We start from the raw sequence: 22641 nt of genomic DNA, 5'->3' as shown, positions 1-22641 counted from the left end.
AAGAGATTGCTGAAGCTCGAATCTGGAGTGATGCTAGAATCTGGAGTAAAAAAAATATGTTGGATGAACTCAGTGGTCAGTTAACATCAGCGTCGGGGGTGGGGTAGGGGGAAGTAATTGTTGATATTTCAGGTGGAAATGTCAAAAATAGCTTTTCCCTCATTGATGCTGCTTGATCCACTGAGTTCCTGCAGCATATTGTTTGATGCTCTTTGATGTCGTGGTTGATCAAATGCTGATTTGATGGCTTTAACGTCTGGAATTCAGCTGTTGGACCATGGTTGGCCCAAGATGCAAAAGCAGCAGAATGGAACTGTTCATCTCGACCAGGTTTGCCTGTGGGCAAACTGCAGCCTGTTACCCATTTTTAAGTGGCCCGGATTGACTTTTTTAAAATAAACAGAATGTGGTTCACGTTGTTACTCATTGATGAAAAGGTTTACCTCAGTTTAAAGAAACCATTTACCTCAGGTTTAAAATTTTTTTTAGCTCAGTTAAAAAAAAGTTTACTCAGTTAAAAAAGATCTTTATTCTGTTTAATTTTTTTTAACCTTAGTTGAAGATTAAACAAGGTGGAACCGAAAAGACGGACAATAGCAAGAGAGAGCTGAAAATTTCAGACGTGGTGGGAAAGTGAATACTTTTTTGCAGAAGTCAAGGGGAAGTGCGTTTGATTGGGAAGGAATCTGTTAACTTTAATAGCCTCCCTCCAGATTTGCACATGGCATCATAAATTAAGGAGGACCCTTGGCCACTGAGAGTTGTGGAAGCATGTTGGAGATGGCCTTATCCCTTTCTTGATCATTTCCCCTGTTTTTATTTTGCACTGCTTTTGGGATGGGAGTTTCAAAGTTTTACTGTCAAGTGAAGAGCAGCAGATACAGAAATGCTGAGTGTCATATTGTGAGCGCATCAATAAACTACCATCACACTCTGAGATTAAAGAAAATCTGACGAGCTACCCAACTCGCATCAGACCTGGCACAAATGACCTCCTACACGTCTGGGCGTTCGATGAGGTCGATGGCTTTTTCACTCAGCGAGTGGTGGCGGAATGGAATGATCTTCCGAATGGGATCGTTGGGCAGGGTCCCTTCTGTCATTTAAGTGCACATGGATATGAGGGGGTTGGAGGGCTATTGGCGGAGGGCCGGAGGTTTGAGCTAGTGGCGTTGTCCTAGTGAACCGGTGCGGACTCGAAAGGCCGACGTGGCCTGTTTCCACTCGGTAAATGGTTGTATGATTAAATGAAATAAAACTGTTCAGTCGTGTCGCATAGTTATTTGGTTGAAAAATACATTTTCAATGGCTCTGGTCTAGAACACCTGTTTTTCTTGCAGTGTAACTGGATGAAAACTGCTGGGTTTAATATTGTTTGGCCCTTATATTTCTCTATATGTTTGCCCCCCCGCCCCGCCCTGCCCCGCCCTGCCCCGCCCTTGATTTAGGCTGCAAACAGGGATAAAGAAATACAACTATTTATGATCTAAGGTTAAGATAATATTTGCTGACACATCTCTATTCTGTCACATGAGATTCATGAAGAGGGTGAAGGAAATGCAAATATTGAAGTGCAAGTCTGAACACTATTCACAAGGATGCCACTGAAGAGGCTGCAGATGGTGGCCAATCTGACCAGCTGGGGCACTCTGAGGGGCTTGGGGGGGGGGGGCTGGGGGGGGGCTTGGGGGGGGGGGGCTTGGGGGGGGGCTGGGGGGGGCTTGGGGGGGGGGGGCTGGGGGGGGGGGGCTTGGGGGGGGGGGCTGGGGGGGGGCTTGGGGGGGGGGGCTGGGGGGGGGCTTGCAAGCCCCCTCCCCCCCCAAGCCTGCAGTGTGTCTGACTGACAGAGGCTTTCCCTCTCCACTCTCCCCCCCCGGATCTGAATGGCTCGCTTCCGCCCTCCGCGTCACCGAGGTGAGGGGTCGATCGGCGGCGGCCGGAAGTGACGTGAGAGGTCGGGGAGGAGGGGCGGCGGCGGCGCGCGGACGGGGCAGCCGAGAGGTAAGATGGTCGGGCTTTTGGGGGCCTGGGGTCGGTCGCCTCCTGCACATTCGACATGGGTGGTCACGGCAGCGGCGGCACAGGGGGCGGTGAAAGGTCAGCGGTGAAAGGTCAGCGGCGAACCTCGACCTGTCTCGGTCCCCCCCCCCCCCCCCCCCCCCCGGTCTCGGCCCCCCCCCCCAGCCTGTCTCTCCTCTCTCTGTATCTCCAGTCTCTGTCTCCATTCTCTGTCTCTGTGTCTCTGTCTTATCTTACATGGTACATTGTGCACAGGTTGTCTGGCATTACCGATGAGTGGTACTTCTGCCTCACCAGCAGCAAAAAGAATCTCAGGGTTGTACGTGATGCCATTCAATAAATCTGAAATCTATTGCTATGGATATCTATCTCTGCACACACACCTATAATGTGTGTGTAGAGAGATATATATCTTCACACATCTATAATGTGTGTGTAGAGAGATATATATCTTCACACATCTATAATGTGTGTGTAGAGAGATATATATCTTCACACATCTATAATGTGTGTGTAGATATATATTCATACACCTATAATGTGTGTGTAGAGAGATATATATCTTCACACATCTACAATGTGTGTGCAGAGATATATTCATACATCTATAATGTGTGTATAGAGAGATATATATCTTCACACATGTAATATGTGTGTAGAGAGATATATATCTTTGGCTTGGGTTCGCGGACGAAGATTTATGGAGGGGGTAAAAAGTCCACGTCAGCTGCAGGCTCGTTTGTGGCTGACAAGTCCGATGCGGGACAGGCAGACACGATTGCAGCGGTTGCAGGGGAAAATTGGTGGGTTGGGGTTGGGTGTTGGGTTTTTCCTCCTTTGCCTTTTGTCAGTGAGGTGGGCTCTGCGGTCTTCTTCAAAGGAGGTTGCTGCCCGCCAAACTGTGAGGCGCCAAGATGCACGGTTTGAGGCGTTATCAGCCCACTGGCGGTGGTCAATGTGGCAGGCACCAAGAGATTTCTTTAGGCAGTCCATGTACCTTTTCTTTGGTGCACCTCTGTCACGGTGGCCAGTGGAGAGCTCGCCATATAACACGATCTTGGGAAGGCGATGGTCCTCCATTCTGGAGACGTGACCCATCCAGCGCAGCTGGATCTTCAGCAGCGTGGACTCGATGCTGTCGACCTCTGCCATCTCGAGTACTTCGACGTTAGGGATGTAAGCGCTCCAATGGATGTTGAGGATGGAGCGGAGACAACGCTGGTGGAAGCGTTCTAGGAGCCGTAGGTGGTGCCGGTAGAGGACCCATGATTCGGAGCCGAACAGGAGTGTGGGTATGACAACGGCTCTGTATACGCTTATCTTTGTGAGGTTTTTTCAGTTGGTTGTTTTTCCAGACTCTTTTGTGTAGTCTTCCAAAGGCGCTATTTGCCTTGGCGAGTCTGTTGTCTATCTCAATGTCGATCCTTGCATCTGATGAAATGGTGCAGCCGAGATAGGTAAACTGGTTGACCGTTTTGAGTTTTGTGTGCCCGATGGAGATGTGAGGGGGCTGGTAATCATGGTGGGGAGCTGGCTGATGGAGGACCTCAGTTTTCTTCAGGCTGACTTCCAGGCCAAACATTTTGGCAGTTTCCGCAAAGCAGGACGTCAAGCGCTGAAGAGCTGGCTCTGAATGGGCAACTAAAGCGGCATCGTCTGCAAAGAGTAGTTCACGGACAAGTTTCTCTTGTGTCTTGGTGTGAGCTTGCAGGCGCCTCAGATTGAAGAGACTGCCATCCGTGCGGTACCGGATGTAAACAGCGTCTTCATTGTTGGGGTCTTTCATGGCTTGGTTCAGCATCATGCTGAAGAAGATTGAAAAGAGGGTTGGTGCGAGAACACAGCCTTGCTTCACGCCATTGTTAATGGAGAAGGGTTCAGAGAGCTCATTGCTGTATCTGACCCGACCTTGTTGGTTTTCGTGCAGTTGGATAATCATGTTGAGGAACTTTGGGGGACATCCGATGCGCTCTAGTATTTGCCAAAGCCCTTTCCTGCTCACGGTGTCGAAGGCTTTGGTGAGGTCAACAAAGGTGATGTAGAGTCCTTTGTTTTGTTCTCTGCACTTTTCTTGGAGCTGTCTGAGGGCAAAGACCATGTCAGTAGTTCCTCTGTTTGCGCGAAAGCCGCACTGTGATTCTGGGAGAATATTCTCGGCGACACTAGGTATTATTCTATTTAGTAGAATCCTAGCGAAGATTTTGCCTGCAATGGAGAGCAACGTGATTCCCCTGTAGTTTGAGCAGTCTGATTTCTCGCCTTTGTTTTTGTACAGGGTGATGATGGTGGCATCACGAAGATCCTGAGGCAGTTTACCTTGGTCCCAACAAAGCTTGAAAAAACTCATGCAGTTTGGCATGCAGAGTTTTGCCGCCAGCCTTCCAGACTTCTGGGGGGATTCCATCCATACCTGCTGCTTTGCCACTTTTCAGTTGTTCGATTGCCTTATATGTCTCATCCAGGGTGGGAACCTCATCCAGCTCTAGCCTTAGGGGCTGTTGAGGGAGCTGGAGCAGGGCGGAATCTTGGACTGAGCGGTTGGCACTGAAAAGAGATTGGAAGTGTTCTGACCATCGGTTGAGGATGGAGATCTTGTCGCTGAGGAGGACTTTGCCGTCTGAGCTGCGCAGCGGGCTTTGGACTTGGGGTGAGGGGCCGTACACAGCCTTTAGAGCCTCGTAGAAACCCCTGAAGTCGCCAATGTCCGCGCTGAGCTGGGTTCGTTTGGCGAGGCTAGTCCACCACTCATTTGGATCTCCTGGAGTTTGCGCTGAAGATGGCTGCATGCGCGACGGAAGGCTTGTTTCTTCTCTGGACAGGACGGCTTTGTAAGGTGAGCCTGGTGGGCAGCTCGCTTCTTTGCCAGCAGCTCCTGGATTTCCTGGCTGTTTTCGTCAAACCAGTCCTTGTTTTTCCTGGAGGAGAAGCCCAGTACCTCTTCAGTGGATTGCAGTATGGTAGTCTTCAACTGATCCCAGAGGGTTTCAGGGGACGGGGTCCGTGAGGCGGGTTGCATCGTCGAGCTTTGCTTTGAGGTTTGCCTGGAAGTTTCCTCTCGCTTCGTCTGACTGCAGGTTTCCAACATTGAACCTCTTTCTGGGGGCTTTATTGTTCCTGGGCTTTGGTTTGAAGTGAAGGTTGAGCTTGCAGCGAACCAGCCGGTGGTCAGTGTGGCATTCCGCGCTAGGCATGACCCTGGTGTGGAGCACATATCGTTTGTCTCTTTCTCGCACCAGGACGTAGTCCAGGAGGTGCCCGTGTTTGGATCGGGGATGCATCCAGGTGGTCTTCAGGCTGTCCCTCTGCTGAAAAAGGATGTTTGTAATGACAAGCCGCTGTTCTGCGCAGAGCTCCAACAGGAGGCGTCCATTGTCGTTGCACTTGCCGACGCCATGCTTGCCCAGGATTCCTGGCCAGGTTTCTGAGTCTTTGCCGACACGAGCGTTGAAGTCACCCAGGATGACAACCTTGTCGGCTGTAGGGGTGCGTTGGATGAGGTTGCGCAGGTCGGTGTAGAACTTGTCCTTTTCTGCTGGTTCCGCCTGGAGGGTTGGAGCATAGACACTGATGAGGGTGATGTGACGCTTGTTCTGAGGGGGGAGTCGCATGGACATGATTCGGTCCGAGAGGCCTGTCGGAAGGTTTTCGAGTTTGGAGGCAATGAAGCTCTTGACCATGAAGCCTACACCAGATAGGCGTCGTTCATCCGAAGGCTTGCCAGACCAGTAGAGTGTGTAGCCCGCGCCGCGTTCTTGGAGGCTGCCTACATCTGCCAGGCGGACTTCACTGAGAGCGGCTATGTCGATGTCAAGTCTGAGGAGTTCATGTGCAATGAGGGCAGACCGACGTTCAGGTCGGTGGCTGTCAGCCTTGTCTAGCATGGTTCTGATGTTCCAGCATGCTAGCTTGAGTTTGTGAGCATCTTTTGAGGGGGAAGGCGTGGAGGGAGAGGACGTGGAGGGGAAGGACGTGGAGGGGGAGGACGTGGAGGGGGAGAGGACGTGGAGGGGGAGGACGTGGAGGGGGAGGACGTGGAGGGGGAAGGACGTGGAGGGGGAAGGACGTGGAGGGGGAAGGACGTGGAGGGGGAGGACGTGGAGGGGGAGGACGTGGAGGGGGAGGACGTGGAGGGGGAGGACGTGGAGGGGGAGGACGTGGAGGGGGAGGACGTGGAGGGGGGAGGACGTGGAGGGGGGAGGACGTGGAGGGGGAGGACGTGGAGGGGAGGACGTGGAGGGGGAGGACGTGGAGGGGGAGGACGTGTGGAGGGGAGAGGACGTGGAGGGGGAGGACGTGGAGGGGGAGGACGTGGAGGGGGAGGACGTGGAGGGGGAGGACGTGGAGGGGGGGAGGACGTGGAGGGGGGAGGACGTGGAGGGGGGAGGACGTGGAGGGGGGGAGGACCGTGGAGGGGGGAGGACGTGGAGGGGGGAGGACGTGGAGGGGGGAGGACGTGGAGGGGGGGAGGACGTGGAGGGGGGAGGACGTGGATGGGGGGGAGGACGTGGAGGGGGGGAGGACGTGGACCTGTCCTCGGGCCTGCGCAAAGGAGCTTTTAGGTGGAGTGCAGTGCGCGCAGTACTGGCCCCACCCTTTACACCCATGGTTCGTGTGCCGTGGCCAAGCAAGCTGGGACGTGGCAGCGAGGTCCTTGGGTCGTAGGTTTTATATCGGAGTGGCCTTCTCCTATGCAGGTTTCTTACCCGGGCTGGAGGGGGCCTGCCTCCCCTCCTAGGTCGGTCCATACTGCCCGGACCGGGGCCGAGGCCGCCGCAGCTCACCCTGTGCCTGGACTGGGGCCGCCAGCCTCCCACTCTCTGCCCGGATCGGGGCCTCCCCCTGCCCCACTCGACCGAGGCCCGGGGGGCCGCCGTCTCCCCCTTGCTCCTGCCCGGATCGAGGCCGCCGCCGTCTACCCTTCGCCCGGACCGGGGCCGCTGCTGCCTCTCCCTGTGCCTGGACTGGGGCCGCCGCCTCCCACTCCCTGTCCGGACCGGGGCCTCCGCCTGCCTCACTCGACCGAGGCCGGGGCCGCCGTCTCCCCCCTTGCTCCTGCCCGTATCGGGGGCCGCCACCGTCTACCCCTTCGCCCGGACCGGGGCCGGGGCCGCTGCTGCTCTCCCTGTGCCCGGACTGGGGCCGCCGCCTCCCACTCCCTGTCCGGACCGGGGCCTCCGCTGCCTCACTCGACCGAGTGAGAGATATATATATATCTTTTACTTAAATACGTTGTGGTCCCTGGTGGGGGGACCTTGTTGAGAGTGTCTGCTCGAGACTGTCGTCCTTCCCCACAGCACCCTCACACGTGCTCCTGCATCCTGGCGTGCGCCCGACATTGCCGGCCTCTCCGTGTGCTGAAAGACCCACTTCTGTGTCCCCTGGGTCAGTGGTAATCAGATACTGTTCAAGTATACAGTGCCACCACCGAATGTAAAAATACAGGTGTGATTTGTGCAAAACAATAATGTATTGTGTTGACAACTACAAATAGGCGGGGGGGGGGAAAAATCTCTCAAAATGTACTTCAGGCCTTAAAGACTGGAGGTTGATGCCAAAACTCTATCTGAAAATAAACTTTTCTGCAAATGTTTTAAAGCAAATGTCAGGTGTAATTTTTTTTAATATATATTGATGCTACTTTCAGTACATTGTTTTGTATGAAGTCTTTGTCTCAATGTTTCCCATGATGTGCAAAAGGTTTGACACACTGTATCTAACATTCTACATCGCAAGTTCAAGACTATATCAGTGGCTGAAAATTTAGGAGATGCCAGTTATCTGTTTTTTTGGTGGAAATCATCTGCTTTTCAGTGTCGGGAAAGAATGGAAAATCAACTGCAACGATTAGAATTTTCTAAATATGAACCTCTAATTGGCTTCAAGGTACATTTCCTTATAAAACAAAGGTTATTCCTATCACTCACTTGGCTTGAGCAGTGCCTGGTCATTTTCTTTGGTATTATTTGAAGAATTATGTGACGGAGTGCCAATGCTAAGCTCTGATTGTGAAACTATTTCAACCAGCAAGTGGTTCTTAACCGTTTTTTCCTCACTCTCATATCACCTTAAGAAATCTCTTACTGACCACATAGGATGCTGTAGACCAGGGGTGTCAAACTCAAATTCACGGAGGGCCAAAATTAAAAACTTGGACTTAGTCGAGGGCCGAACTAAATATTTATTGAAAATTTTCAACAACATCTGCATGTTTTCTCTTCTTTCAACATATGTAATGTTAAACTTTTTCTTATTAAAATAAATGTTTAATAATAGTTTAGGATAAACTCTTTCCAGAAGCATTAACAAATGAGAAATAAAATATTCAATAAATAATATTTCTCTATAGAGGATTTGTCAAATATTGCTAGTGTGCTGTCGAATAGTAAAATCTGAGGGCTATTGAGAATGTGGGAGAATAACATGATTCCTGAAACAATCCAATGGGTGACTGATTGTGGGCATGAACTCTAGCAGGGTTATTTGCCATGCCCTTTTTCCATTGGTACAGATATCCTTTGATTTACACACTTTTCAAGTTTTATGCCTAATGAGCTTGTATCCAGATGCAGGACCATTTTTAACCAGGAATATATTTATCACTGTGACATGAAACTATTGGAAGATCGTTTTATCCTGAGATTAAAGTTCATAATACTTACTCAGGCCTGTGTGCGGGAGGGCGGGGTTTGTGGGCGATCGGGTTGGACAACGACAGTGCGGGGGCATCGGCTCTCGCTGCAGGGCGGCATCTCGGCGGATCAGCGGCCCCGTCACTGTGAGTCGCGGGTCGGCCTGCAGCAGGGAGGGGGAGTGGGCAACAGTCCTGGCGAGGTCAGGCCCGAGGTCTTCGGTTCCGGGCACTGGGAAGCGGCCTTGGCTTCCCCTGACACCAGGCAGGCCCCAAAACCAGAGTCCACAGTGAGACCCTGCAACGTAAACAGAGGAGGTGGGGGCGATTAGCGGGCTGACGCCAATGCATTCTGGGATTTGTAGTATTAGCTATGCATGTGCTATACTGGCGCGGCGGCCAGCGGGCCACCTCTAATACATTTTTGAAATGATCTTGCGGGCCAAATATAATTATATGCCCGCGGGCCAGAGTTTGACATGTGTGCTGTAGATGCTCTGTGGTTAGTAAGGGATTAAATAAGGTGGTCTGCGAGAGGAAAAAAAGGCTGAGAACCACTGAATTATAGCTCATAGATGAGAAGGGGAAAAATACAAGATCTTATTTTCATACTAATAATTTTCTGTCACTTTTGTTATGAATTGGATTAAGTGGGGCTTTAGGTTAATTACACTTCACAAACCGACATTAACATTTCACAAAAGACATCTCATTTAAAATGCAAGCAGTTATGTCCACATTGACTTGAAGATGTTAATTAGACTTATGTTGTGGGAAAAAAATGGACTATTGTCTTTTACAGAACAGATGTTCAGGCTCAGAAACTGATTCCGGTGCCAGCGATCCAAGTCTGGTTGAAGGTTCGTATTGTAAGAGGGATCATGTGGTTTTTGTAAACAGTGAGGATAAACACTTTGTGGAGAGAGAGAGAGAAGTCAGTTTACAGCAGGAGTTGGTGTTGGAGACTGCAAGCTTTGGACTCCTGCTATTTGAAGACTTGAGTTCTTATTTCAGCCTATTCTCAACCCTTGTAGTCGATTACAAGAGGAAGTAGCTGGTTAATGTGTTTCTCCTGAAATAGGGGGAAAAGAAGAACTGGGTCATCTTTTGGAAAGCTTGTGAGGGGGCAAGTTTCTTTGGCAAGACACTGAAGTGGCTGATTGAAGGAGATCAGTTTGTGTGTCCAACGGATCAACGAATATCTCTCTCTGTGAAACCAACAAAGACCTTCCTTTGCGGTAACAATTTAAAGTTAAAGCACCAGAGCCTGGTGAAGATCATAAATGTTACATTCTGTGCACAGTGTGGAAATTGCCTGATTCCAGTGAACTTGAAGAGAAAAGTGGAACTATATATATAAACTATATAAAGTGGAAAAGTGTGCTAGAATTAGAAGGGGATTATGTTATTAGTAATGTTAAAGATTGATCTTACTAAGTTTGAAAAAAGTTAAAAGGAACTTTTGTTTAAGTGACCATTGTCTTGGTGAATTTCAGTTGCAGATTTTTGGAGTCCTCTGGGCTTGTAACACTATTAACAAATAATAAAAGAAAAATTTTAAATGGGTTAAAAAAGAAAATGGCATGCAGTTTCAGTTTATAATTTGTTTTAACAACAAAAAATGGCGTTCTTTTAAAAAATGTTAAATACGCAATGAAAGGCACGTGCAGTTTTAAAATGAATGCTAAGATTCATGCTTTTACTAACTGTTGCACATAAGCTAGATATAAATTGAATTTTCTCCGATAAAATCCACTCAAAATTTGGCCTTTTGCTTGAAGGTTATGATGTGGCAATAGCTCCATGCAAACAAACCTGTTTCATTGTGCCTAGTCTTTAAAATTTGATGGAAATTGCCATTATGAAAAATTATGTAGGTGTTGAAGAATTTATTCTGAAAAGTAAACATATGTAGTATAGTGGAGAATGATAGGACTCACCATGTTATGTTATAATTTAAAAGGTTGAAACAAGAGTTCTTGCCAAATAATTTGAAATCGTCTTGTTCTAAAATCCTTTTTGCTGTTTAAAAAAAATGCAGCTCGAGTTGTACTGAATAATTAATAGTCAATTTGAGGAGGAGGTCCCCAAGTCATATCCTGGTTCCAAAGAGATTTGTGTTGGTTCCTGGAACAATAGTCATTATTTGACTATGCAAAGTATGTGTGGTTTTCCAAATCTTTTTCACTTTCTCCATCAGTTTTTGAATCACATTTTTTTGAGGCTGTATCCCTCGTGATACGGTATTTCTGAACTTAACCAATCCAAAGATTTATTTTTTAAAAACTGAAATTCTTCAAGCTTGAAACTGGCAAGTTCTGATATCGTTATCCTTGTGGATGAACACGTGTAGACCGAGAGGCCCCTGCATTTTTATCTTTGATCCAATACGTGGCATCAGTCTGAATTCACCAGGCAACCAAAGTCGAGTGGCAGCATAAAACTTTATTTTCAAGGCCAATTGTGGTAAAGAATGACTCTTAATCCATAATAAAATGACTAGGTCAAATGAATTTAAAATATGAAATGACGCCTCATAATTTGTTTGCAGGTACTTCAAGACTTGAACTTAACGTGACAAAAGATGCAGTTGGAACTGTTGGTGAGCTGTACTTTTGCTGTAATGTGCTTTGCACATGTCCATCAGAAACAAGAATCGATTGCTACTGATGACCATTATGTGGATGGTGAGCATAATCCGGAGTTCGATCGGGATGTCCTTTTTGGCAAAGAGGTAGGAATTTCCATTCAGTCCTGCTCATTTGTTTCAAATGTAGAATGGAGAAAGTTGTAATATTAATTATCGAAGAATAGTGTTCATCTCAAATGATCTTTATTCTTAAAAATCTATCTTCGTCTCTTCCATTTCCTGCAATTATATTTTAATTGATGCACAAAATAGAAGGGAGTGTTTGAAAATGTGACCGACAGAGGAGAACCTGTTCTGGCAAAGCCAAATGACACCAGACAAAAAGTTTTGCTTTGTGAAAAAAAATTGGGGATTGAGAGAGACAACTTTGAGCTGAACACAATTTCAGAGATATTGTATCACGTAGGAAGTTGGAGAAACATTAACTGAATTTAGCATGTTTGATGACGCTGACACATTGCGCGAGTTCAACCGACCTAAACATGTTTTCCCGCTGATTTTCGTTTGTACTCAGCATCTGATGCCTCTCGTGTCAGTGTCCAACAATAGTCGGCCGGCATCGATGGATTCCAGTTGCCCTGAAATCACTTCTCCAGGGTCGCAATGTCCTGGTGAAACCTTTCACCGTGTTCGCCACTGACTCCACCAAGATCAGCAGGGAGGATGTCCAAGTACAAATGCAGGAAATCAATTTTCAATGACACGTCTCAGATTTGTATGCTTGAAGTAGACTAAATATGACAGGAAATTCACAAAAATAGGTTATATCTGAAAAATAGGTTCAGGATAGGAAAATTTTAAGGCACTTTTCATGATCAGCAAAATTTTTGATGCCTTTAACTTTGTTACAATTGTGGCGTCTATTTCTTTTTTTGTGTGTATTTAATTTGCATTTGAAAGAAATTGGAAATTAAAATTTATATTTTTCTCATTACAATCATTTAGAAAGAAAACTATCTTGATCTCACAGTATTCATAAATTCTCATAAAGACCAAAATTGAGGGACAGATGTATACGTACAACCAAATAAGTTGCAAGAGTAGAATTAGAGCAATTTGGCGTTGTGTATTTTTCCTCTCCACTCCATTTTCCTGCCCTCTCCCAATAATTCTTAACACCCTTACTAATCAAGAACCCCAACCTCCACTTTAAGTGTACTCAAAGACTTGGCCTCTATAGCCATGAGGCAAAGAATTCCACAGAGATTCACTATGCTTTGGTTTAAAAGATTTCTCCTCATTGCTCTACTAAAGGGATGTCCTTTTATTCTGTGACTATGCCCTCTAGCCCTAGACTCTCCCACTAATGGAAACAACTTCTCCACATCCACTCTATCCAGCCCTTTCACTATTTGATGGGTTTCCATGATATCCCCCTTCCTCCTTCAAAACTCCATTGAAGGCCCAGGGCCATCAAATATTCCTCATACCCACTCAATCCCCCAGATCATTCTTGTAAACCTCTAGACCCTCTCCAATGCCAGCATATCCTTCCTTAGATATGGGGCCCAGAACTACTCAATACCCCAAATGTGGACTGGCCAACACCTTGTAAAACCTCAGCATTACATCTTTATATTCAAATCAAAACAAATGCTAAGTTTGTTGTTGCCTTTTCGATCGTCTCACCTACAAATGAACCTTTTGGCAATCCTGCACTTGGATTACCAAGTCCCTTTAAAAAGCTCACTGAAGCATTACAATTTTATAATGAGAAATACACCATGGCTAGCCTTGGCTCTATAAGTGACCAATCTCATTTGAGAATCTTATTAAATTGGATTGGAAGAGTACTAACATACTTGGAGAGCTAGTGCAAATGATTAATTTCGCAACCATTGAACATCTTAGGTTACGAAATGCTTCCATGAAGCCTGATGATTCAAATATTTAAGTCCTTTATAGATACAGTAAAACCCCTGGTATCTGGCACCTATGGGGACTGGTCAATGCTGGATAAGTGAATTTTTCATTTGCTCGAGATCGCACATTGTGTGACTGTCAAACTAATGGCAAGGCGTGGCAATTTTAAACTTCTGTATTTTATTTTCTTTAGGTTTTCTTGCTGGTTAATTGAGGCTGCCAGTTGCTTGACCTCCGGATAACAGGGATTTTACTGTATTTTAGTTTCTGTTGTAAATTAGTTTACTTGAAACCTTTTATGTTTTTAACATATAAATGATGCTGAAGTACCAGGCAACAATTACACTGTTTTTGTATGGTCACATCCCAAATGGCTCAGTGAATAAATGAGACAAAAAAGTAACAAAGGGCCTGAATTTGGTCTTCATTGCTCCTCAAGAATGGAGTCTTTGGTTTTACTCTTTGTCCTTAATTCTTAACAACAGTGTTATCAAGTAAGGATTGGGAATAAATGGCTTTGATAACTTTCCCCGCATTTACTAATTAAAAGAAAATGGAAATCAGTTAAGACTAATTTAGCAGTTCCATTGCTTTTGTGGTATTCCTATGAGAAAATCTTTCCAAAATTGTTAGCAATCAATTAACCATTTTTCAGTTCTGTCCAATTTCCAGTTTGTGTCTCAATTTTTCCTTTACACTTTTAGTTGTATTTTCCATACACAGAAAACAATCTAGTATCAACTCTAGACTGAGGAAAATACACATTTGATCAACAGGAGTTTTGTTCAACATAAGTTATTTGTGCATTTTTTAAAAAAACTTACCCAGAATGAAGCAAGCGAGTTTGCTAAACTGACACCCGAGGAGCAACAAGTCCGCCTCAAATCCCTCATCAAGAAGATGGATGCAGATTCAGATGGTTTCATAACTCAAGGTGCAAAACCCATTAATTATCAATCTGATAATGAACAATTGAGTTCACTTAATTTTCTTTCCAGAAACATTCATGTTTAATTATCTCACATGATGTGATTCTTTAGTCGTCTTGAATTATTGCAGGATTCTGTTGACACTGTGGTTAAGTGAAAAAACCCACAAACTCAACAGGTCAAACAGTGCCTTTATGTAGCAACGGTAAAGATACATCACCCACGTTTCAGGCTTGAGCCCTTCATCAAGGTGTGTAGCAAAGGTAAAAATACATCACCTTGATGAAGGGCTCAAGCCCGAAACGTGGGTGATGTATCTTTACCGTTGCTACATAAAGGCACTGTTTGACCTGTTGAGTTTCTCCAGCATTTGTGCGTTTTTTCTAAATTAATGTTTCTCAATTTGAAACATGGGGAAATTACAGTACACATACAGTCAAACCCGGTATCCAACACCTATGGGGATTGATAGATGCTGGTTAAGTGAATTTGCCGGTTCCTTGAGATTAAGTTTTGCATGATTGGCAAACTTACCATTTTTAAACTTCCATGCTTTTTAGCTATTTATTTTCCTCAATCTTTATGTCAGTTGCTTGAATTCCAAATAATGGGAACTTTACTGTATTTTCTTTTTGGATGTTTGAATGTCAGCAAATGCACATAGTACATGTCAGTTTACACGTTAAAGTTTGTTCGAACAAATTGTGACTCAAAATGAGAAAGTTGCACTTTCTTTATGGGACAATCTTATTTGCTACAGATGAGCTCAGTGCATGGATACAGCAGTCATTCAGACATTACACTACAGAGGAAAGCAAAGAGCAGTTTCCGGAACATGATCTGGATGGTAACGAAGTTATTAGTTGGGAAGAGTATAACATTCATAGCTATGACCGAATGTTGCATTATGAAGAGAATACTCCGCTGGAAGACGAAGAGGAAGAATCAATGAGACAGGTGAGCACAAGATCTTATCAAGAAAATCTGCAGATGCTGGGGTCCAGTGCAGTACACAAAAGCGTTGGAGAAACTCAGCTGATCGAGCAGCGTTCGTAGAAAGCAAAATCTGTCTGATTTTTGGCTCTCCTGAAGAAGGGCTTGGGCCCAAAATATTGGCTGCGTCAGTCAGGCTGACACATTGACTACAAGTGTCTTTGTTACTGGTTTTAATCACAATTACAAACATCATTATTTGCCTCATATAATCCAGTTAACTTTTTTCCAGTTTTCCTTCTCCTTTTGTGTTTGTGAAAATGTAATTTTTTTTTCCTCTTTTATATATCTGTTGTCAGCTCTTATTCCTTGGATCATTCCAGCAAATTTTCCTCTCTGTGGTTTTCATCTTTCATCTAGAATTTCATGCAGTAATCCAATATGAACAAAAGGATTCCATGTTCATTGTTTTTATCGCAAATTTCCCCCCAAAATTGCAGAAGCCCTATTTGCCTCTTTTAATACCGTATATACACGTGTAATAGTTGAGACCTTTACTCGAGATGGCAGAGGTCGACAGCATCGAGTCCACGCTGCTGAAGATCCAGCTGCGCTGGATGGGTCACGTCTCCAGAATGGAGGACCATCGCCTTCCCAAGATCGTGTTATATGGCGAGCTCTCCACTGGCCACCGTGACAGAGGTGCACCAAAGAAAAGGTACAAGGACTGCCTAAAGAAATCTCTTGGTGCCTGCCACATTGACCACCGCCAGTGGGCTGATAACGCCTCAAACCGTGCATCTTGGCACCTAACAGTTTGGCGGGCAGCAACCTCCTTTGAAGAAGACCGCAGAGCCCACCTCACTGACAAAAGGCAAAGGAGGAAAAACCCAACACCCAACCCCAACCAACCATTTTTCCCCTGCAGCCGCTGCAACCGTGTCTGCCTGTCCCGCATCGGACTTGTCAGCCACAAACGAGCCTGCAGCTGACGTGGACTTTTTACCCCCTCCATAAATCTTCGTCCGCGAAGCCAAGCCAAAGAAGAAGAGTTGAGACCTTGTAAAAATGGACCCCCCCCCCCCCCATTTTTGGCCCCAGCTGCCTGCCCACTAGAGCTCCCAACTCTCCAACTGCGGACTCTTGCCTAAGCTGTCCACCCATACGATCTCCCAATGCCCCAAACACCACGGGTACTTAACGCACAAAAGTAGCATGCTTGTCATAGGCGATCCCCTAAATTTTCCCTTAAAGATTGGTCCACACAATTTGACTATTTACTCAAGTATCTATTCTTCTGCATTCTCTCCTTTTACGTTCTGTGTTCCTGCACTTAACATCTCTCTGCTACTCCTTGCTTAAAGAACCTGATGACAGATACCTTAAAGTATTCATCCCATTTGGTACTGATTTTCACAAAATGTGAAAATATAATTGCTGCACTGAACTGTGACTGGAGATATGTCAACCTTCATATGCGCACCACTTCTTCAAATATGATATTTGAATAAGGATGAAATAAAACTGAACAGAAATTCCAGTTGGCTGTGGAACCTGTTTTACTAAATCTAAAAACTGACAACATATGGATTATATAACTAGCTTGCGTGGTGTTAGAGCAGATTTTTTCGCAAACTTATTTAACCAAAGTTTAATTCAAGAAAAAAGAAAAGAAAATTACCTTTTTTTAAAAATAAATCTTTCTTTAGATTTTTTTGAAGGATAAAAAGCGCTTTGACAAAGCAGACATTGATGGAGTACCTGGACTGACACTGGTAGAATTCGTTGCTTTTGAACATCCAGAAGAAGCTGATTATATGACGGTGGGTTAGAGCGCACCATTTCTTGCTCATTGTACATTAAATAATACCCTTGTTTGGGCAAAAAAATGATGCTTCCTCCAGTATCTTAATAAATAGGGACTCCTCAAAGATCTAGCAATCTCTATGGTAAGAACTCAGTGATGGATGCTGTGGTATTTCACTCAGTAAGTCATAGTTAGAAATATTATACCTTTTAAAGAGATGAAGCTGAGGGATGCACATGTATGAATAAAGTAGAGGCTAAAGTACCCTTTCTAAATTAATGTTTCTCAGTTTGAAACATACAAAGAAATTACCGAATGCATACAGTAAAACCCTCAATATCTGGCACCACCGATGGGGATTGGTAGATGTTGAATAAATGAATTTGCTGGCTGCTTGAAATCACATTTTGCATGGATTGGCAAATTGGCACTAGGGGCGCCAATTTTAAACAGCTATTTTTTTTAACCTATTTACGCAATTTTTTTCCTGGTTGCTTGAGGCTACCCAGTTACTTGAATTGCAGGTGGTGGGGATTTTACTGTATATTAGTTTTGTACTTCCAGATGGTTGGCAAAGCAATTAATATAACCTAGAATTTTAAAGACTAATTCAGTCATCTTGTGACAGAATTTAAGGTTTTCAGAGCGTCTTAAAACTTTAAATTCACGTTGGTTCTAATGAACGGAGCTAGATTTGCCTCTGGAGAAAGTGGCACACAGTGCAGTCATATCTGTGAAAATTCATAAATCAGATCCAAGGGAGTTTGCCTTCCAATTCTGGTGTAGTTTTACTGCCACAAAATCCAAACCTTAACTTACTACTGGGTGGGAATGGAAAGCTTATTTGTGATGACAAATAAAAGTTGTGCACCATTTGTGAATACATCTGCAGGTTTTTAGTCAATATCTGCTTCTAAAAAGCTAGATCTGCTGCTTTTTATTTAGTGGATGAAATTTCTGATGGATGACAGTTTAATATATACATGGGCAGACATTCAGTGCCCTGATTGGTAATTAACAGCTGATTAATGAAATGTGGGTGATACCATAATCATTATCCATACAAATACTTCAATTTCCCAATTGCAGGACTACGTCATACAGGATGCTTTAGATGAACATGACCAGAATAATGATGGCTTTGTGAGCTTAGAGGAATTCCTTGGTGACTATAGGAAAGACCCAGGTTATTTGATTAAACTAATATTTATTAATTCAAAATGTCATTTTATTTTCAGTAATATGACGCAACTATAGATGTGATTTAATTGTTTGGCCATTCGTGTCTATTTTTGTTTGTTACCATGATCATTACATTTCTGAATGTTTCCTCTTGTTTGTACGCACAGACGCACGCACCCAGCGTTCTACACGATTCCGCCGCTGTTGATTGCTGAATTTCACCTAATTAAGTTATGCTTTTCCATTTGTTTTCAAGATTGGCAATGATGCACATTGGGTCCTGTTGGCTCGTTGCAAAAACCTTGTGCAGCTGGCTACTAGAACAAAAGTGGGAACCTCGCCTTCCCCACATCTACCCCAATCTCGGGCATGATGTTTGAGAAAAGCACAGGGCCAAACCTTGATGAAGGGCTCAAGCCCGAAACATCAGTTCTGTATCTTGATCTTTGCTACATAAAGGACACTGTTTGACCTGCTGAGTTTCTCCAGCATTTGGTGTTTTTGCTTCAACTGTGGTGTCGGCAGACTTTTGTGTTTTACTACAGAGCAAAACCACATGTTTATTTCTGAGGAAGGAAGATTGGGAAAATCAGATAATTCTTCATCCACTATTGAGGAGTTATAAGTGATACAGCACAGACAGCTGTTAAATCAGTTGCATTACAAGACTAATTGCATTCATTGGACAATGAACCACAGACACGATCTCATTTTTCTCTTGCACTAATTTTTTGAAGCATAATTTATAGCAATTTTACACCTCTAATGCAACGATTTTCATGACACATACTCATGACAAAAAAAATTCTGATTCTAATTCTGACTATAATCTCAAATGTCTTAATGTATCTGAAGTATTTGCAAATCATTTATTCTCGATTTACATTTCCCAAAATGCAATCTGTTTATTCTGCTCCCATGTGCTGTTAGTTCGTATTGTGAGTATCTTTATATCCATCTCTTGAAAATAGGTGCAGTGGAGGATCCAGAATGGGTAACTGTGGAGAAGGATCGGTTCGAAAATGATTTTGACAAGGACAAGGATGGTAAACTGAATAGACACGAACTTTTATTATGGATTGTCCCCAATAACCAGGACATTGCAAATGATGAGGTGAAGTAGCTTTTTTAAAATGTTAATCTGATGTTATAATAACATTTTGTCCTTTTAAAAGTTGTTTGGTTATATCAAGAAAGAGGTTTTGTGTTTAGTTAATTTCATGCAGTGTCTTCTAGGTATGCTCTCAGTATGAAAATTGTTATTGTCTGTCACGATTATGTCATTATTACATAGGCTACTGAATGAAGGGTGGACATAATTCAGGTAAATATTCCACGCAGTAGAATAACCAATGGGATAGATCAACTATTTCCTATACATTTCAGGACAATAAAGGAGACATTCAGAGTATTCCAATCAATCCCATTTTCCTGCTTTTATCCCAATAGTCTATTTTCTCTTACACGTGCTTCAGCTTCTCTAAACCATGCGCCCTACCGATAATTCACAACACTCAATTAATCTGCATGTCTTTGCGACACAGGAGGAAATCGGAGCACTTGGGGAGAATGAGCAAACTGCACAAGTTTGTAGTATAAATTAAATAGTACATCAGACAGCTCTCCCAAAAATGACAAGGTTTATGTGCAAGACTACAAATTTTCCAAGTTGTCCAGAATTCATCCAACAAAGCCAGATGAAGCTGTAGACTTTGAGCTAACCACCAGGTGGTGGGCATGAGCCAAAGAAAAATATTCATCCAGGTATTATGATACAAACTCGTTCTTTGTGTACGTGGTCGGATTAACGTGTTTCTGATCTCTTAACAGGCTGAGCATCTCGTAAAAGAAATGGATACAAATGGAGATAGAAAACTCACAGAAGCAGAGATACTTGCAAATCAAGATCTCTTCCTCAACAGCGAAGCAACCGACTATGGTAGTCAGCTGCATGACAGGAAATTCTACCATGATGAACTTTAATGCCAATAATCTTCCTGTGCTAGGTTTGTTTCATTGAATAACTAAACTTCTTAGACCACTTTCAAAGAAAATAACCAGTTGGACAAATGCTGACCAATAACGGGTATTAATGGAATAAAATAAACAGTCAGATTTTAACATGTTGCAAAAACGTGCATTCCTAACATCCACTTGCCTTGAATGGTATTATTGTTTATTCCTATCTCGGTTGGTTGTCATGAATAGATTGAGAAAATAATTGCGTCCTTTTGAAACTAATCCTAGGATTTGTTTTATGTGGATTATTACCTTTTGCTACCATAAGGTAGTACTGTAAATTAATAGATATTTTTGAGTAAACAAGCTTCCAATTTCTAAAATGCAGTATGTTCAGAGGAGATGCTTTTTTAAAAAAAAAACACTACTTAAGGCAATGAGGAATGATTTATTGTTCCCATTAGCTTGATTCTTAAATACGGTTGAATGCATGAGTTTGTAATTTTGCCTCAAAAATGAGGAATCCCCAAAGAGGAAGTTTATTACAACGGGTATGGATTGTTTTAAACGCCCACCTTTAATCTGTTATTTCACACATCAGAAGAAAAAAGTATGACTAAAGTGGTTTAACGGAAGAGCATTTTTGGGATGAAGCAACATTGCAGCTCATCTTCCAACTCTGGCTGTGGAGAACTGGGGGAAAAAAACCCCAAGCAGTGATATTCTCAACCTTGGAAAAACAAAATAATTGTCTTTTTGAAAGTCTCCAAAGCATTTACAACTTTAAAAATTTACCCGAAACTCAATTCCGGCTGTAAAATCTCTTTGCAGGTGAAATCCTAAGTTTGTAACTTTTTTTCTCAAATTCTTGATAATACATGAATTAACATAGCTGGCCAAGTAATTGCTCAGTTCTATTTTCTAATTGGGTAAAGTAGACAGCTAAAGAAAACAATCCTATAGAGCAGCATAAACTTGCTATTTTTACTGTAATTTATTATTAGAGGTAAATGGCACAACATGTTCAACACAAATATAGGTCTGAAAGATTTGGTTTCTGTGCCAGGGAAGTGGGGAAATAGCCATTAATTCTGTATCGTTTAAATAGTACTTTCTGATCAATAGGTTCTTTTCTATATTAAATCCATAACTTCGCTATACTTGTCTTTTTGAGCCTCCCTTCCTCCTGTTACTAAAGATGTGCACACTTTTGTATTCCAGTAATTCCAATCTATTATTGAAAATGTTGGTTTTAAAACTTGTGTTCGGTTGTGCTCTATGTGAAACATCCCATTTATCCGCTTTATATTCATGGTTATATAGACCTAAGTTTCTGTGAACGTAGCTTTTGAATCTGCAATTGCAGTAATAATGGATATTCATATCATTTACACTTAAATATAAAGAATTGAAAATGTAATAGTTGTCCCAAATACTCTGTTATCCTATCTGTAATTTCTTTATCTGGCTTTTACTTAAACTTCCACAGTTTTCACTTTGATCAGGATGACTTTAATAAGATGATTTGTTTTCTTGGGTTATTTGTTTAACTATTCAGTTCCATCTTTTTATAGTAAACCAGCACTGCCTGTTGAAATCAACAGACAAAAATGTTTACGTTAGACTTAATAACTTTATAAATATTGAACCTGTGCAAGACACTAAATGAATTACAGTGATACAGAACAGGGTCTGTGCTGTTCCACTGACAAACTGCACTTACAGGGAAACAGTTGAAGAATCTTAAGATCAGTCATACTGCTCAGTAAATCGTTTTAATCTGCTGAGAAAAACGTCAATACTTCATAACAGCAGCAGCTTTTTGTTAAAGCTGTAGCTCAATGTGTGATCAGTGAAGTAATTAATACTTCAGTTTTCAATCTTGATTGATACCTTGTTAGCTTTTCATTGAAGTTAAGGGAAATATTTCCCTTTATTATGGTATATTTTTGATGAGTTCTATATCCAAAGTTCTGGTAACCAAGCTGACTCTTAGTCATTACCTCTATTCCCTGTATTTTAAAATTAGTTGTTTCACTAAAGTTCAATTAAAATCCTGCTAAAGTTAAATTCAGTGGCTGTGTTTTGCTTCTTGTACTGTGCATTGGAACTTATTTTAATTACCATTGATGAATCACACCCAGGTTACTCTATCTGTGGTTTTCAAACTTTTTCTTTCCACTTACATTCCTCTTCAAGTGATCCCTAGGCCAGAGATGGTCTGTGATTAGTAAGGGATTAGTGAGGGGAAAATGGTTGAGAACCACTGCTCTAGACCCAATTGTTACTGAAATATTTTGCTTGAGAAAAATTATCACTGGCCCATTTCCTTTGGAGTTATGAAACCCTGCACATAACGAGTCAGTTTGGTACGATTAAAACAGTGGTTTTCTTTCCACTCACAAGTAATCCCTTACTAACCACATAGCATTGAAAACCACTGTGGTATCTTAACCTGAAGACCAGGTGCAGAATTAGGTCATTCATCCCATCATCTGTTCTGCCTTTCAAATCGTGGCTGATGCTCTCTCCCTATAACCTTTGTCACCCTTACTAACCAAGAACCTATCAACCTCCTTTTCATACATACTTTATGACTTGACTTGCAACAAATTCCACAGATTCACCACCTCCGGCTGAAGAAATTTCTTCGCATCTCTGTTCTAAGGGG

General features: G+C 43.3%; 2 protein-coding genes across 6 annotated transcripts in view; one reads left to right on the top strand and one right to left on the bottom strand.

Annotated features, from left to right (window-relative positions):
* LOC138745470 (tetraspanin-3-like) overlaps window positions 1–22641 on the bottom strand; it is a 437564-nt gene that overhangs the window by 252456 nt on the left and 162467 nt on the right. The window lies entirely within an intron of this gene.
* rcn2 (reticulocalbin 2) lies at window positions 1919–22040 on the top strand. 3 transcript variants are annotated; one of them, XM_069902542.1, is made up of 9 exons: window positions 1931–2001; window positions 9450–9507; window positions 11199–11381; window positions 13989–14094; window positions 14850–15046; window positions 16732–16845; window positions 17919–18015; window positions 18983–19125; window positions 19842–22040. In XM_069902542.1, exons 3-9 carry the CDS (start codon window positions 11232–11234, stop codon window positions 19992–19994), a joined length of 960 nt encoding a protein of 319 aa, XP_069758643.1. In that variant the 5' UTR covers window positions 1931–2001; window positions 9450–9507; window positions 11199–11231; the 3' UTR covers window positions 19995–22040. The 3 variants fall into 3 exon arrangements, with proteins under 3 accessions (XP_069758645.1, XP_069758643.1, XP_069758644.1); XM_069902544.1 differs by lacking the exon at window positions 9450–9507 and having other exon boundaries at window positions 1919–2001; XM_069902543.1 differs by lacking the exons at window positions 1931–2001; window positions 9450–9507 and adding an exon at window positions 9580–9885.

Source organism: Narcine bancroftii, chromosome 11 (assembly GCF_036971445.1).
Source record: "Narcine bancroftii isolate sNarBan1 chromosome 11, sNarBan1.hap1, whole genome shotgun sequence".
NCBI lineage: Eukaryota > Metazoa > Chordata > Chondrichthyes > Torpediniformes > Narcinidae > Narcine > Narcine bancroftii.
Note: the sequence above shows the minus strand (reverse complement) of the source record. Positions and strands in the feature narration are given on the sequence as shown.